This window comes from Saccostrea cucullata, unplaced genomic scaffold (assembly GCF_032062105.1).
Source record: "Saccostrea cucullata isolate Sc308-1 unplaced genomic scaffold, CSIRO_AGI_Scuc_v1 ctg866, whole genome shotgun sequence".
NCBI classification, from domain to species: Eukaryota; Metazoa; Mollusca; class Bivalvia; order Ostreida; family Ostreidae; genus Saccostrea; species Saccostrea cuccullata.
Window position 1 is genome coordinate 106189 of NW_026941041.1, and position 15813 is coordinate 122001.

The window sequence follows — 15813 nt, forward strand, 5'->3', positions numbered from 1 at the left end:
ATCGTGCATCAAATGCCACGTGTATATCTTCGCGCCCTTTTCCTGGATGATTCTACTGCACTGAATGGAAATGAAAACCTCAAGTCTGTTCTTTTTATCGGGACCCCCCCCCCCCCCCCCCCCCCCCCCACCCCACCCCCCACCCCCCAGTTTTCAGAGATAAAATTCTTCCTCCTATAGAACACAGAAAATAGATTTCCTAAAGGAAAAGTGTCCCTCCTACTCCAGGACTGAGGAATATAAGGAACCGCCGTCAAGTTCGTTGAGTCAATTATGCGTAACGGGCTGTTTCCAACAATCGTTGATGATCTGGCATACCCAACAATTAGCTGCAGATCTGTAGCTCTCCGAAAAAATATTGATAGACCGGAGAGCTACAGAGCCACCCATTGAAAAAACTGTACATTTTTTTGCGCATAAAAAATGCGCTCGGTTCTCGATTTATTTCTCCATGTTTTTAGAGACGTAATTTCAAAATATTACTAACCGTGTGTTCCTAACATATTCTTTGACTCTTTCCACAACAAAACATTCCTCAAAATTGTTGTTAATAGTCCTCCTTATCTCTCGCTTATTTATACTGCCATTTTGGTTTCAAAGATAATTCGGTCCAATATGCTTCGTTCAGATGTCATCTACGAAAGAACTTGATAGAGGAGAGAGCAATTTTTTGAAATCTTCCATTTTTTGCAATTGAGGTAAGAATTTGGAAAAATTTATCAAGAATCGAGCGCACTTTTTTGTGCGCAATAAATATACAGTTTTTTCAATGGGTGGCACTGTAGCTCTCCGGTCTATCAATATAATAATATTTTTTTCAGAGAGCTACAGATCTGCAGCTAACCCAACAATCTAGTACTTAAACATATTCTTCATGTTGATCATAACGATTCATTTATTTCTTGTAGCTATCATATTCTCAGCTGTCTTCCTGGTAGTCTATGCAGTTGAATCTAATTCTAAATTTTAATTTTAAAATTAATACATAGACACGGCTTTCCAGCATACATTAATTCATTAGTTCATTTCCCTTATCTACATCTTCTAAAACCATTTATAGTGTTGCGGAATGAGGAGTTGAGCTTTACGTCGCGGGTTCGAATCCACTGCAGGACGTGGAGATCGGTCATTAGGATGAGACCGTTTAAAAGTCGCAGTATGTGTAAGCAAGAAAAAAGATTACATGAAACTGCTCATTGGTCTTGAGTTCCAAGTACTCCACAGGCGTCCTTATACAACAAACGAAAAACAGTCCAAAACCAATTTTTAAAACATACAAAATATATACCTTTTAAATAAAATCTCACTGTTCCTTTTCCATCAGACACGTAGCAACAGAGGGGGGGGGGGGGGGGGCTGTCCCCCCACTATTTTCCCAACCTTACTTTTACTATATATTGGAAATGTTAATTCTCTAGCTGCTCCCCCAACTTTCAAAAACGAGGCTGTCCATTGCTTTCATGAGTAGCAAACAACTTTAAATTAATGAATGATGTTTTGTTCGACGTCATCATAATTTACTCTTATGAAATAATTACCCCTCACCCCAATGTAAACGTTAATATAAATAACTTATCATGATAATAGGTTCAATAGATATTGATTGCATTAGTCAGGCAAGCTTTTTTGAAAAGCTATTACTTGTTAATTAATTATATATACGCAAGAGCATAGTCTACGTATGGACACATTTTAAGTTCAAGGCAATCTACTGACAAACAAGTCTGGTTTAATGTAATAACTTTGCAAGATCTATGGTCAATTTAATAACCTTGCTAGCAAATGGAATCTGCATAAGCACCTGATCCCACCTTTGATTGTTTTAATAGACTTTGAAACATGATTTTCATTTTTTGTCATCACATTCCATTTGATTTTTCCCGTTAAGATTTTCCTGAGACATGAAATCTTAGATACTAGATATCAATTAATATGAATATTAATAATAAAGGTTCATAGTTTTTAAGTTTTCTAACAAACTATAAAAAACGACAATCTTTATTTCAATTCCTTCAAATTATTTAAGATTTTCTTGTTTTGTTTTTGTTTTGTTTTTTTTTTTTGCTCTTTTGACAACGTTCTTGATGAATCATAGCCAATAAAATGTAAAAGTAACTAGAAAGTCTGCTATTGCAAGCAATAGAGCGTGTGTCGCCCCGAACTAGACAAGACTTTAATTTTTTCATTACTTAAACAATATCCATTAGCTAAGCTTGGACAACCATCAACTCGTATCAGTCCTTTTGGTACTTTGATTTAAAAATCAAGGTTAAAGCATTTTCACTTTTCTCCAGTTTCCCTGGCAACAATTGATATAAAATTTGCAATTTTTAAATGAAGCACGTACAATTACAGATACTAATCATTAAATCAATAAAGTTTCTTCATGTTCATGACGAATGTCCAATGGACCAGAGAGAACACTCTCGGACAACATTTGTCGCTTTTTGCAGGTTTTCATGGCGACGGTAGCCATTTTGAAACTGAATGACCACACAACACAACTACAACTAGTGATACTCCTTTGAGGAAAGTTTCAGGAATATTGTCCCTGCCATCTCCGAGAAACAGCCCGAGGAACAAAAAACATGCGTATAATCGCAATATGTCGCCCGACTTCGTTGGGCGTTTAATATGTTGATTACCGTATAAGCAGAAATTTAGCAAGAGTTACATTTGACATTCTCTGCAAGGTTGTTGAGTTTGTTAAAATTTAACATCGCTTATAATTCAATCCATCAAAATATTACCTTTCTATATGCATCATAAAAATTTCTAAAATAACTTCTCGCTTAATTTAATACACTTGGCTTGAAGAGTTTGGAGTGCATTTTATTCATTCCCAACAATGCTTCAACACTGGAATTAAATTCTAAACCTCATTATTAGGCGGAAGCCGCCTTTTACTTTTGCATGCTTTGTTGACCTTTCGACCTCTCAAGATGTTTGCCCCGCTTCATGGTACTCCAAACGGATGTATCTTAAACTAAGGGCAGACAACCCGCTTAATCATATTTGACCCCTTCCCAATCTTTATCGTTATTATCAAATCAAAAAGCATGTGTTATGGCGAATTTATTTTAACAATTTATTTTGATTAATGTAAAAATGTCCAATAAAAATAATAGCCTAATAATAGAACGAATAGTTACTTTGTTACTGCTGATACGTTTCACGTTTGAGAGAAGAACGAACGACAACTCTGTATGTCTAAACATAAACAAATCGGGTTCAACATTTGATTAGCACGGGGTACTGAAGCGATCTTTAGAAATACTACGAGAGACAAAATAGTTCAAGTAGGTAATTATGTTTAAGAACTAATGACAGGTACATAGCTACTGAGGAACTTATCTTTTTAATAATTTTGTATGAAATAGAAGAAAAGAGGTATGTAACTCCTTTTATCAATTGTGTACTTCATTCGCGTAATAATTAATCTAACATATAGACGATTCAGCGTGAAATTATTGTCAACAAACCCACTTGGAGCACAAATGATTTACAATGATTGACTGGAAGTGACAGGCCTTCTCTTCAAAATACATAAGGTAACTCACGCTGTGTGATTAGCCTATCTTTTATTGTCGCCCTTATCTTTGATTGTTTTAACCTGAAAATGTCGCCTCCCTATGCAGGCATGCTTTAGACATGTTAGATATCGCAATATGATAGCTGTTATGGTCGGGTCTTATCGAACGAACTGGTACTCTAATTACCATGATTACATGCATGGGAGAAATTATTTGAGGAATTATCATACCGAGTTTGTGTATACATTTATATATCCTTTCTCATTTAATATTAATACATGTATGTTGAAGGATGGGCCAAAACTGTAAAATCTGGACAGAAATTCAAACGCAAGCATAAGAACTACGTTGTGTTTTGTATAGATGTGTCCCTGCTACGGAGGCAGCTAACAGAAAGGGGATATAATTAAGATTGCATTGTGGATTTGTCTTGTTCCACCTCTAAATGGCAGAAGAAAACTCAACTCAGCACAACCAGAAACACTTTTCTGAAGGTGAGTACATCAATTTATTATATTTCTAGATAAGTGGAAAAAAATTTTCGTAACTTATGATACATATTTTTTTATAGCATAACAAATCATCTTGTTTTGATGGCAAAACTGAACCGAATACTATTTTTGAAAGTATATTTTGACTTTTCTAATTTTTGTTGACTTATTTTCTTTTCATTTTTTTTTTAAATACATGCAAATACATGATTACTTATAATAGTAGGCTTTTGAAAGAGAAAACAAATACAAAAAAGTATTAGAGAAGTCAAATCAGTCAATATTTATCATGTTTAATAATCGCTTACTCGATATCTGACTTTTTCATTACATGTACAGACAATTATGAATTCCATTGGAAATAATTTTTGGTACGAAAATTAGTTATTAAATAAAACACAAATGCACAATACACCCAAAATTACAAAAGGTTGTTTTAATTGGATCTATTTGAAAAACTGCTGTGTACACATGTAGGTTATATAACTAGCGAAAGAGAGGGGACATATGTTGTTGGTCAGGATCGCTAGTCTTATATTGTTGGTTAGTCTTATATTATTTCATTTGTTGGTTGTTTCCAGTATATTTACACTAAACTAAATACTACACAAGTTCACTTTCCGCAGTTTTGAATCTTTTCTTATTTCTATATACCCACTTCACTCTTGAAGTTGGTATAGTGGCATTAATTTCTTTGCATGTCAGATTTCACTGAATGAATGAATGTAGATCAAGGCGATAACGGGTGTTTTACAGCTAGGTGTAGATGAAGACATGCTAATTACCATTTGCATGTTTTAGTTATAATTGATAAGTTTCTGATAAAAATGTGTACCTTGTAAAAAGAAATAATACACATCCGAGTAAACGAGTAACTTTTTTTTAGTATTCGATACTTGGACCTTAGATCGCGTACCCGGTAAAGTTGACTTCCCTAGAAAATATATTAAAATAACCGGTATATCATAAAAGGTTATTTGAAGTCCTTGATTTCATTTATTGAAAGTCAGATACATAATGTGAAATAATTTTTGTTAAATAAACATTGTGAGATATTCTTAATTTTTTTTTTTCAATTATACACTTTGTAGAAAATTCTGCCAAGAGACAGTTGTGAAGGGAATCGTGTAGATAATCTCCAGAAAAGAAATCACCACTGATATTGGGATGTATGTACCAATATTTTAATACAATCATCAAAGACAAATTTTTCCACAGGAATAAAAATAAAACTGTCTGGCATTCAAGGGCCTGCCATGGTAGAAGCTCTCCTGAAAAAATATTCCATTTATTGTGGACATCATGACACAGGGTTCACCTGTCATCAGCATTAAAGACTTGTGTGATTTGTTCTACCTGGGCCATACATGTATTGAATGAAAACTATTCATAGAACCACAAGAACATTGTAAATCTATGTAAGGTCTTCTGTGTATGTTGTATTCCTTATATAATTTACTGTTTTATAACAAGACTTTGTTTCATTGGACAGACCAGGTACTAAAACTTAATACATGTACACATACAAAACCAAAAAACAGTTGTGATATTTATTGTTTTTTATTACTCATTAGTTCTCATTTTTGTGTGAAATTTTATAATTTTCCATTTCTTGTTCCCCAAAACCATATCTTACAAATGTTAGGGTATATTCGGGTAATTCCGGACAGCGGGTAATTCCGGACAGAAATAAAATGCCTCTGTTTTATGTTATCGTCAATGAAAATCGTCTTATTTTCTCTGAATTGTGTGTATCATTTTGGAAAATAAAACCTTTATTCTTTTCTATCATATTCATTTTTAATCAAAGGGAATTCCCGATTATTTAGCATGACGTCAATAAAATGACCTTTGCACTTTCTGTTTTGTTGTTGTTGTCGATTTGCGGGAAAATTCAACTTGCTTACACCAGAGACCAGAGTGAAAAAACTACGAAACAAGTAAGTATTAAATGAAAATATTTTAATAACCGTAATATTTTAGTTCAAAGAAGTTAAACATCGAAAAAATTTATGTTATATTATATTTTTATGTCAAATTTTAACTTAAAATGAAAAAAATAAAATGTCCGGATTTACCCTACCAAAAAAATTAAGTGAGGGTAATTGCGGACATAGTTAAATTGTGTTCTTTTAGCATTTCTATGTGATTTATTTTCATCTGGGCCTACATTAAATCTATAAGATTACGAAATTCTAAACTAGGCCTATTTGAATTAGTTGTTTACATAATATCATACATAATAAATTAATTTCAAGAATGTATTATGCTGTATCAGTGTATGCTACAGAGACTCATGCAGAGTCACGCACTGGGGGAAAAGGGTCGCTGCAGAACTGTAGCTCTCCGAAAAAAAAGATCAGCCTATTGACAGACCGGAGTATGTATTTTTTTTCGTATAGCTACAGTTCAGCTAGGGAAAACGTGTGAGGGGGCTCTTAAACTAAAATTCTCGGGCACAGATAAAGCATTTTAAAAGCTTTCATAATCATCAACTCGTGTGTGCGCAGGTGTGGGTGGGTGATGTCCGTTACAGTTATCTACTACAAAATGTATCTACTAAAAAAAAATGAAATACTGATTATTTAAAAAAAAATAAAACAGGGGCCAAAATGCGAGTTGGGCGAAGAGAAAATCAAATCCATAGTAACATGACGGGACAGTCATAAAGTGGAAGAGCTCAAATATATTTAATACTCTGTTCTGCCCCCCCCCCCCCCCTTTTCCCCTATAAAGCAGCTCTTTTTTAAGAGTGAGTGATGATATAATATTTTTTTTTACAATTTAAACGTACAAAATAAGGTGCCTATAATACGCTGGAAATATTTATTTAAAATTATACTTATGAATTACTCAAATCTACACACCGTGACACGCTTAAACATAATAAATTCTTCCTACATCTTATCCATTTCAGTTCTATACATTTCCGCAGAGATGCCAATTTTAGTCATCCACAACTTATGGGCCGTCGGAATGCACCACTGGGGACCTAAAGAATTGGCAGTGGGGGCAGGGTATAAGCTCCAACATGAAGAAAATAATCCATATGATTGTAATGCGACGGCAATATTAGACGGGCCAAATAAGAAGGCATATTTAAAACGGACAGATGCCAAAATAGTATCGTCTTTGTTTACTATTGTACCAGGGTCAAAATGGTTATTAAAACCTAAAGAGGTCCCAGTAGTACTGAATCAACGTGTTGGTCCACAACAGCGATGTTCGATAGGCTGCAGGATTTCGGACGATTCTGTACTTCAACGAGTTGTCCACGAACTTGATTCTTCAAATATCATTTATGAGATCAAATATTAAAAGTAAATGACTGTGTGATATTATTTAATTAAATAAAATTCCGAGAATTCTTTTTTTTCTTCATTCAATCGAAAACATATAGGGAATGAAGCTTATTCCTTATTATTAAGTGTAGACAATGAGATTTTTTTTTCTTCCGGAAAAGGCTTCAAATTTTACACATTTTCAAAGTTATGTCAAGCGGAGTTATATGTTTTTGACGTATTAAACTCATTGTAACGTACATGTAGGCAAGTTATGTTATACAAAATGGGGAGGGGGGATGCACAAACGTGTCGGTATGCTGGATAACAACTTAAATTTTTCGCTTCCAGCATTCGAGCTCAGGCACCCCCCCCCTACTTTTTTACTAATTCTATAGAAATGTTAGTTGAAAGTATTGTTCCCCCCCCCTGTTAGTGATGTGCGCAAAAATGTAGTAAAAAAGTACAAAAATTGGTCCTGACAGTAGTTGACACCCCCCCCCCCCCCCGAAATAGGATTTTCGACTTAGGGCAATCCCCCCGCCCTTTTTTTTTTGCTTGACAACATTTTCAGGTAAGTTAAATTTTTTTCTTCTTTTCTCCCCCCCCCTCACCACTTTCACGATGTTACGTGCCTGGATCTGAAAATCAATCTGAATTTAACCACAATTTCTCGGCTATTTCAGATGAAAATAAATCACATAGTACTCATTTTACATATCATTCAATAGAACATAAGGTTAAATATTTTTACAGAACATGCCAAAAGCATACAAGCAACGGAAAAGAGAACCTTACAGCTCTGAGAGTATGCAGAATGCAGTGTCCTCTGTAATGAAAGGCACTTACTCCATTAGAAAGGCTGCAGAAATGTTTAATGTAAATAAATCAACCTTCCATGACACGATTAAAAAAAAGTATAAGAACCCTGGTCAACCTGGTAGAAAAACAGCGATCCCACCAGAAGTTGAACAAAAGATAGCAAATGCTTTGAAGGAAGCATCTAAACAGGGCATGGGCATTTCAAGGCGGCAATTATTGCGCCGGGTAGGCAGTTTATGCAAAAAAATGAAAATCGAGGTTGATCAATTTAAGCAACAGACCCCCGGAAAGGACTGGTTTGTTGGTTTTATGAAGCGACATCCAACACTGTCAATTCGCAAACCAGAGAAGTTAGCGACAACAAGAGCAAGGATGACAAATCCGGCGATAGTCTCAAAATATTTCGATGATCTTGGGCAAATTCTGAAAAATCTTGGCTTGTTATCAAAACCTGCGTGCATATGGAATTGCGATGAAACTGGAAAAAGTTTTGAGCACACACCAGTAAAAGTCATTGCGGAAAAGGGATCTAAGGCTGTGGTAGGGAGGACATCATCATGCAGGACAAATATAACGGTCATGGCATGTGTGAATGCTGCTGGGGGTAAGATGTCTCCATTGTTTATTGTCAAAGGCAAGACATCCAGATCCTTGCATGGATTTAACACCCTTGCTGCCCCACAAGGAACACGCTGGCACTACCAAGCTAATGGCTGGATGAATGACGACATTGGCGAAAAATGGTTTGAGGACGTTTTCCTTATGGAGTGTGGCACAGAAAGGCCCCAGCTCCTGATTCTGGATGGCCACTCCTCCCACGAGAGTCTTTCCATCATTGAGTTGGCCATCCAGAATGATATCCACATTCTGAGCCTCCCTCCTCATACTACACATGCCCTTCAGCCTCTTGATCGCTGTGTATTTGGTCCGCTTAACAGCGCCTACAACACTGAATGCTCAAACTTCCTTAACCAGAACCCACTCAACAACATCAACAAATGGTCATTTCCAGGTATTTTGGCCGTTGCCTGGGAAACAGCTGTCTCCAAAACAAATATCCAAGCTGGTTTCCAATCATGTGGCATATTTCCGTTTAATCCATCAGCTGTTGCTCCTGAGCTGTTGAAGCCTTCCATTCCTTCAGATAAGCCCAAACCCCTTCTGTCTTCCGCAGATGAAATATCATCAACCACCACTCTTTCTAAGCATTCTGAGGTATCCTCTGGTCCCCCCTCGGTTTCTGGTCCTTCTGTATCTTCTTCTAGTGGTCCAGTATCTTTCACTATTGTCTCTTCAGGAGTTGGTTCATCCTTATTGCCTACAGTCACCCCATCTACACGACAGGATCTTTCCATTAATGAGGCCCCTTAAATCAATGACAGTCAAGATAGTACAATAAGTCTTGTTTCACATGTTGACAATATGACAACTCCTCCCTTGGCAGATGACCCAGAAATGCTACTTGCATTGATAAATGATGGCCATGTAGAAGTATTTACCCCAGACAAAGAGGGCACAGTTGAAATTCATCAGTCTGGCATTTGGGATTCCGCCATATCAGACATTTTTCTCCCACTTCAGTCTGTTGAACCAAATAAACCAGCTGAGCCTAAACCGAGATCAAAGTCTTCATCTCACAGACTCTTGACCTCGGAAGAAATTCTTCTGGAAAAACAGATGATGTGGCAGAAGAAGGAGAATGCTAACCTGAAAAAACAAAAGAGAAAGGAAAAGCTTGATTTAAAGAAAAAAAAATGAACCCCTTCATACATTTAATCTGATGACAAAAGTTTGATTGACAAATTGTTTATTTATTGTTTCTGTTAAGCATGATATTTATTTCATTGTTGATGACGAGTATTTTATACTTAACAAGGCACCACTACAAGAATGAATACCTTAAGTTTCTGTATTTTTATATGTTGACAACTGAAAACGAGTCACCAGAAAATTACTGTAAACTGGTTAATTTAAATAATTCATACTGTTAACTGGTTAAATAAATAAATACCCTTTCTGGCATGAAGTTCCCAGCTGTAAAATAATTTCAATTTCTCATGTCTCTTTTTAAAGGTGTTGATTATTTAAGGAATGAATTTAATAGCTACCCATTTTATAAACTGGGTTGGGGCAGTTTACGCTTTATAAACAGCGAAGCGGAAAAGGCGTAGAAGTGCTCCAACCCATGCAGTTTATACCGTATAAAATGGGTAGCTATAAAATTCATTGCTTATAATTTAATTTTCATTTATTTTATGTAAGGAAAAAAGATGATTGTTCTAACAAAATGACTTTTAATTTGTACAAAATTTGATTGTCGTCAGGCGGATTGATACGTTTTTGACGGAAGTCATTGTGACGTAGGCAACCCATTTTATACGATATATAAAAGTAATTTTTTTTATCTTATTAATTACAGCGTTACAACCAAAATTAATTTATTAGCAACTTGTTGTAACGTTATTTTTAAAAGGTGTATTCTACTTCTCCCAAGATCGTATGTGTGTGTGTGTATATCCTTACTCTGAGTTTCTGATCAAATTAAAGTATTTTAAAGTTCCTAAATTAACTTACCATTGATGCTTTTCAGTTACGATGATCTTAGCGTTCTTTTTTCCTTTTGTTAATATATGACTTCTTCTCCGCTGTTTACAGCTGTATAACTTGTCATCAATGCGACTGACGCTTTAATTTATATATCCAATGGCTATTCCATTATACCAAGGGGTTGTCAGGTCATTCCATTGATTGATGCAAAAAGGCATTGATTTTTTTTTACCTTTCAACGCGTGCCTCAACAAACAGACTTTCAAGGGACTGTTGCGTTTTTTTTTTTTGTTTAAAGTCATATACGCTATATGAACGCCGAATTTAGGTTGAAACAAAATGATCAACGATTTAAAACACATGAAGTATAATAAAAAATAATACTTTCCACAAAATTGTACTATAGATGTCGTTGTAATAATAAAACAATTAAACAATATCTAGGAATCAAGTATTCAGTCTTTTCATGAATATTGATAAAGGAAGTGCGTAAACAGTAGGCCTATATATAGAAACACATGTCCACGGGAAATCACAGACAACGAGGTATGTGGCATTTTGACAACAATTATTAATGTAAGGTTAATATGCATCATAACAGAGAAGATTGTTGATACTTAAATACATTAAAAGGTAAAGTACCATTAAGTATCCACGTCAAAAGTGAGTAGTATCTCAAACGGTCTACCTTGTTTTCTTTACGCCACGTGTGTTTATCAATCTAAAAGTACGGCGTCACGTGATGGATTTATTTAAAAATAGCTGTTTTTCTTTCCTTGCAGGATAATAAATAATTATAATTTGATAACTTTGTAACGCGTTTAATTTTAATGGTGTAATTTACAGTATTTTCGTAACTTTTCTTGATAAACAAATTGTATCAATTTCCAATCCTATTTTAACTGGCGCAAGTTATAGCGTGTATACTTTTAAACGGAATGAAAATGTTTAAATGAAAGGCCGGTCTCTCTTTCCGGCATCAACTGAAGTTTTATTCAGTATCACTATGGTTAAATTATGATCGCAGTTTCCCGGTAGATGTTTATTAATGTACCTCAGCGATTTTAATGTCAACCAAATATAAAAGCTCGCTTAAAAAAAAAAGAAATTCAGATTAATAGCGATGTCAACTTGTCGAAATGATATTTAAAATTCATAAATACCCCCCCCCCCCTCATCCATCGAAAAAAATCTTACTTTGTACATCTTCTGTCTCATTCTTGGCTTCTTCTTTGATGAATATTCATTCATTGTGTTTAGAATAAAAGAATTTGCAAAAATAGATATTCTGACGCAAAAAATCGAATTATTGGTCTTTTCTGTACTTTTAGCCTAAATTAGTATTTACTATAAAGCCACAGTACACCACATAAATAAACAATGATAAAGTTATACACCAAAAAAATCGTAGAATTTTCATACACATCCATATGTGTGTGTTTGTAAAGGGAAGGGGGGGGGAGTAGTGACATATCAATCAGGATCGGATTATTTATGTTATTCTCATTTGATGGTATATAGTTTTATTCTTTTAAAGAACAGATTATTTATTGTAAAATGCAAACTCCCCTCTCATCAAAAACAAATGGTCGTCCCCATAGATTCTGAAGTCCAAAAGTAACAAACGAGATGTAAGATACTAAGAAATTTAATTTTAAATATTTCTAAATAGAACTGTATTAACAACTGAGATGCTTTATATAATCGTGCTGCGGATCTTTGAAATCTTACAAATAATCTATTTACTTACTGTATGCTATTATTTGGCATTGCACGTTTACGCCGCCATACAAGATTGGCCTGTCCGGATTTACCCGCATTGTGTCCGGATTTACCCCACTCTGCCAATACGTTTTATTTTGCTAATATTTGAATAAGACCTGGGGGAAAACAATCTAAAACATCAATTTATCGAGGATTATGCATGGAATTCACACATCGATTCAAAACTGGGTTACCCATCAATCAGTTTCGCGCTGCTACTCCCACCGAACAACGCTTATGTGAGTTTTGTCCGGAATTACCCGAATTTACCCTATGTATTGCAACTTGCTTTTCAATTTTAACTTGTTATACTTGACAAAAAACAAGAGGTACTGTGAGCAATGAACTGACTAAATGATACCCCCGCCTCCCATATGATTATAATGGAAAAGTCCATGTTTTGCTGTGGCCGGGAAACCCAAAATATTTGTCAGGTCAAAAAGTAAAAGAGGAGGTGCACAATGACAATATGTAATAAAGATTCTGTGAAGGTTTCATTAAATTTCACTCAGTGGTATAAGAGGAATTGCGGATAAGATATGAGGACATATTGTTTATTCTTGTTCCTTGGTTTCAATACTACAATCCATCAAAATATTTATCACCCCCCCCTTTAAAAAGATTATGCTTCAAATATATGTCATTAAAGTTTTGCACATGAGAACCTGCAAACATGCTTCCGCCTATCAGTACTCTCAGTACTTTGATTTTTTTATTAATTTTTGTTTTTCTGAAATTTAAATTTACTGAAAATCTATTTTATCAAATACTTTTACGTTTCAGCACTGTGAAAAAAGATGATTTAAAACTAATTGACAAAGTGCACTTTGTATGCCAAAACTTATTATTAGAAAGATGATAAGAATAAAAGTATTTATTCAAAATTAAGAAAGAAAACAACCATATGAAAGTATTTTTAGTGAGAGATTATGAAGAAGTTAAAACTCGTAGATGACTGATGTATTGCTTTTAACTATAAGATAAAAAGAATAAAAAAAAAAGCAAAAACTATCCAGCTTATCATATGAGAAAGAAGTTCATGCAAAGTCCTCCCGTTTTTCGAATTCTTCATCAGATTAAAATTACAAACGTCCCCAAACAATGACTTCTGCAACAGAGAGGTAGTTGTTCCATCCCTCCACAATCTGTATCTGAACATAACGACCGAATGTGTTGAACGGACAAAACACTGCGATCCGCTCCCCGGATCTGCTGCAAGATCCGGTAAAATGGCCGCATAAATGCATGTCGTGCAAATCATTGCCAACTCGTATATCAACGTCATGAAGTCGTTGAACTAAAAGAAGAATTCAAAAAAAGCGAAAGAATATAGAGTAATACAGTATACTACATGTGTCTAAAGCTACATTTACAGATACAATTGTAAGTGAGAGAAGACCCAAGAAAAACCCTCATCTAATCTACAAAGGTGCTTACAATGCAAATGTCAATGATAAGATATAATGAAACTTACAACAACAGTCTTTCCTACCAAATACTTCTACTTCATGGACTGTGTAGTTTCTGCCAAGATTAATTCTAATCCATGGATTTTTTTCCAGGTCGGTATGGGTGAAATCCGTAAAGACACCGTTTACAGCATTACCTGCCAGTGGGGTACTTCCCCAACTGGGGTCCGTGCTTTGAGAGGCAGACTTTCCATATGCCACATTCTGAAGAACGTTGTGACCAATCGAATATTTGATTTCAGAGTTGAAAGCCAGAAATATAATAAACAGCCGGTAACAATTTATCATTATTGAATTGATCGCGAATATCTCCCTTGTCGTTACACTCTCCCAAATCTAAAGCTTTCGTCACCACCGTTTTGCTGACACTGTTTAACACAAGGAAGACCGTTTTGCTGACACTGTTTAACACAAGGAAGATTCTTATAAATGCGAAGTTCATTTACTTGAAGTCATTAATAATGAGACGAGAGCACTTGAAGCTAACTACATGAAGTTTCAGTTAAAATTGATATTCGTTATTTGGTACATCATGTTCTTTTAACCTTATATCTGTAAGCTGATTTTTTTCTGTTTTGAGCTACATGTATTTTTTGTTTGTACTCTTTTTTATAAATGAATTCACAGTTAGAAATGTCTATGCCTTACACATTGACATTTTTAAAATCTATACTTACCTATTCTACAACTTAAGAAGCTGTAAATTATAAAATCATGGAAACATCTATCATAGGCTCATCATCGAAGATTTCTACTCTAGTAGCGAACAACCATGAGCATCCATACCAGCTCGTTTGACTTGACAATGTGTGCCAACAATAACATGTATTTGCCTCATTGTAACATTGCCTGGTGCATGTGCATTGTGTTGTAGTTGGCTCTTTGAATCAGTAGTTATAATTTTTTAAAGCCTGATAGTGGACACAATGTATTAGATTCTTTGTTTGCTATTTAACTTCCTTCTCCAGATTTTTTCACTTATGGAGACGCCTCCACTTGCCGGTGAAGGACGGCAAATTTATACTCATGCCGGTACTCAGGGCTGTTGAGCAGTGAAGGATCTTTTTCGTGCCAACATCTACTACGACAGGTACCTCGGTTATCTAATTTTTCCTTCCCTTAATTTTTCCCCATGAATACTCTATATATAAACTTATGATTGTCTCTACCATCAGGGAAAATTTCATTAGTATACATTACATATATATCACATCATGTAAATTAGTGAAGTACATTTAGTAGTAGTAGTACATGTATGTTAGTAGTTATTTGGTATCATCATCAGGTCATCATACATAAAACAAATACACAGAATTTTAAAAGACGAAAGTTGATAATAAAGATTTTGTAAATAGATAATTTAAGTAAAAACATTTTTAGAAATAAAATTCAAGGTGACTAGATAGATACCAGGATATCCCATTAAAGCTCGAGATCTTATTTCCAATCGGGTCCTATCTTAAATAACTTTAAAGAATAAATAACAATACAATGTAATGAATGTTCCATCATTAAAGCACTATAATAATTCTGGCACAGTTTGTTTTTAGCATAAACATCTAAATTGAGATTAAGTATGATATCATTGACATTATCAATAAAATAATAAAATATATTTTATAAACTAGTACATATCACTTTCCTCCTCTAAAATGCCTTTTTGTTAGACAAAACACTTGACCTGTTTCTTAAAAGTATTCTTTCCTTTTATACACTTGATAGAGGCTGGTGAAAAATTCCAGTCTTTTATGCCTTTATAGTAAAAAGTGTCTGCTTGACATGTTATCACATGAGGTATAAAAAAATCTTCATTAGTGGATGCTCTGGTGTTGCGTGAAGACACAGCTGATCTTAGAGTAATGTTAATGTTACTTAATGTTTCAAAACTCTGAAAAAGAGAAATACT

At 34.7% G+C, this 15813-nt stretch overlaps 2 protein-coding genes across 2 annotated transcripts; one reads left to right on the forward strand and one right to left on the reverse strand.

The window, feature by feature from the left end:
• The first annotated feature begins 8064 nt into the window (after positions 1-8064).
• LOC134257003 (uncharacterized) lies at positions 8065-9498 on the forward strand. The gene has a single exon (XM_062739662.1). The coding sequence runs from the start codon at positions 8065-8067 to the stop codon at positions 9496-9498; it is 1434 nt and encodes a 477-aa protein (XP_062595646.1).
• Positions 9499-13493: 3995 nt separating this feature from the next.
• On the reverse strand, positions 13494-14306 carry LOC134257005 (fucolectin-1-like). Its single transcript, XM_062739664.1, has 2 exons — positions 13913-14306; positions 13494-13735 (listed from the first exon to the last, which is right to left on the reverse strand). The coding sequence occupies exons 1-2, from the start codon at positions 14193-14195 to the stop codon at positions 13521-13523; spliced, it is 498 nt and encodes a 165-aa protein (XP_062595648.1). The 5' UTR covers positions 14196-14306; the 3' UTR covers positions 13494-13520.
• Positions 14307-15813: the final 1507 nt, after the last annotated feature.

What these genes read in the sequence shown, in the direction of transcription:
- LOC134257003 (XM_062739662.1), top strand. Translation starts at nt 8,065, where the DNA reads ATGCCAAAAGCATACAAGCAACGGAAAAGAGAACCTTACAGCTCTGAG.
- LOC134257005 (XM_062739664.1), bottom strand. Translation starts at nt 14,195, where the DNA reads ATGATAAATTGTTACCGGCTGTTTATTATATTTCTGGCTTTCAACTCT. An exon ending in TGGTAGGAAAGACTGTTGTT is followed by an intron (nt 13,736 to 13,912) that starts GTAAGTTTCATT and finishes TTCTTCTTTTAG; the next exon opens with TTCAACGACTTCATGACGTT.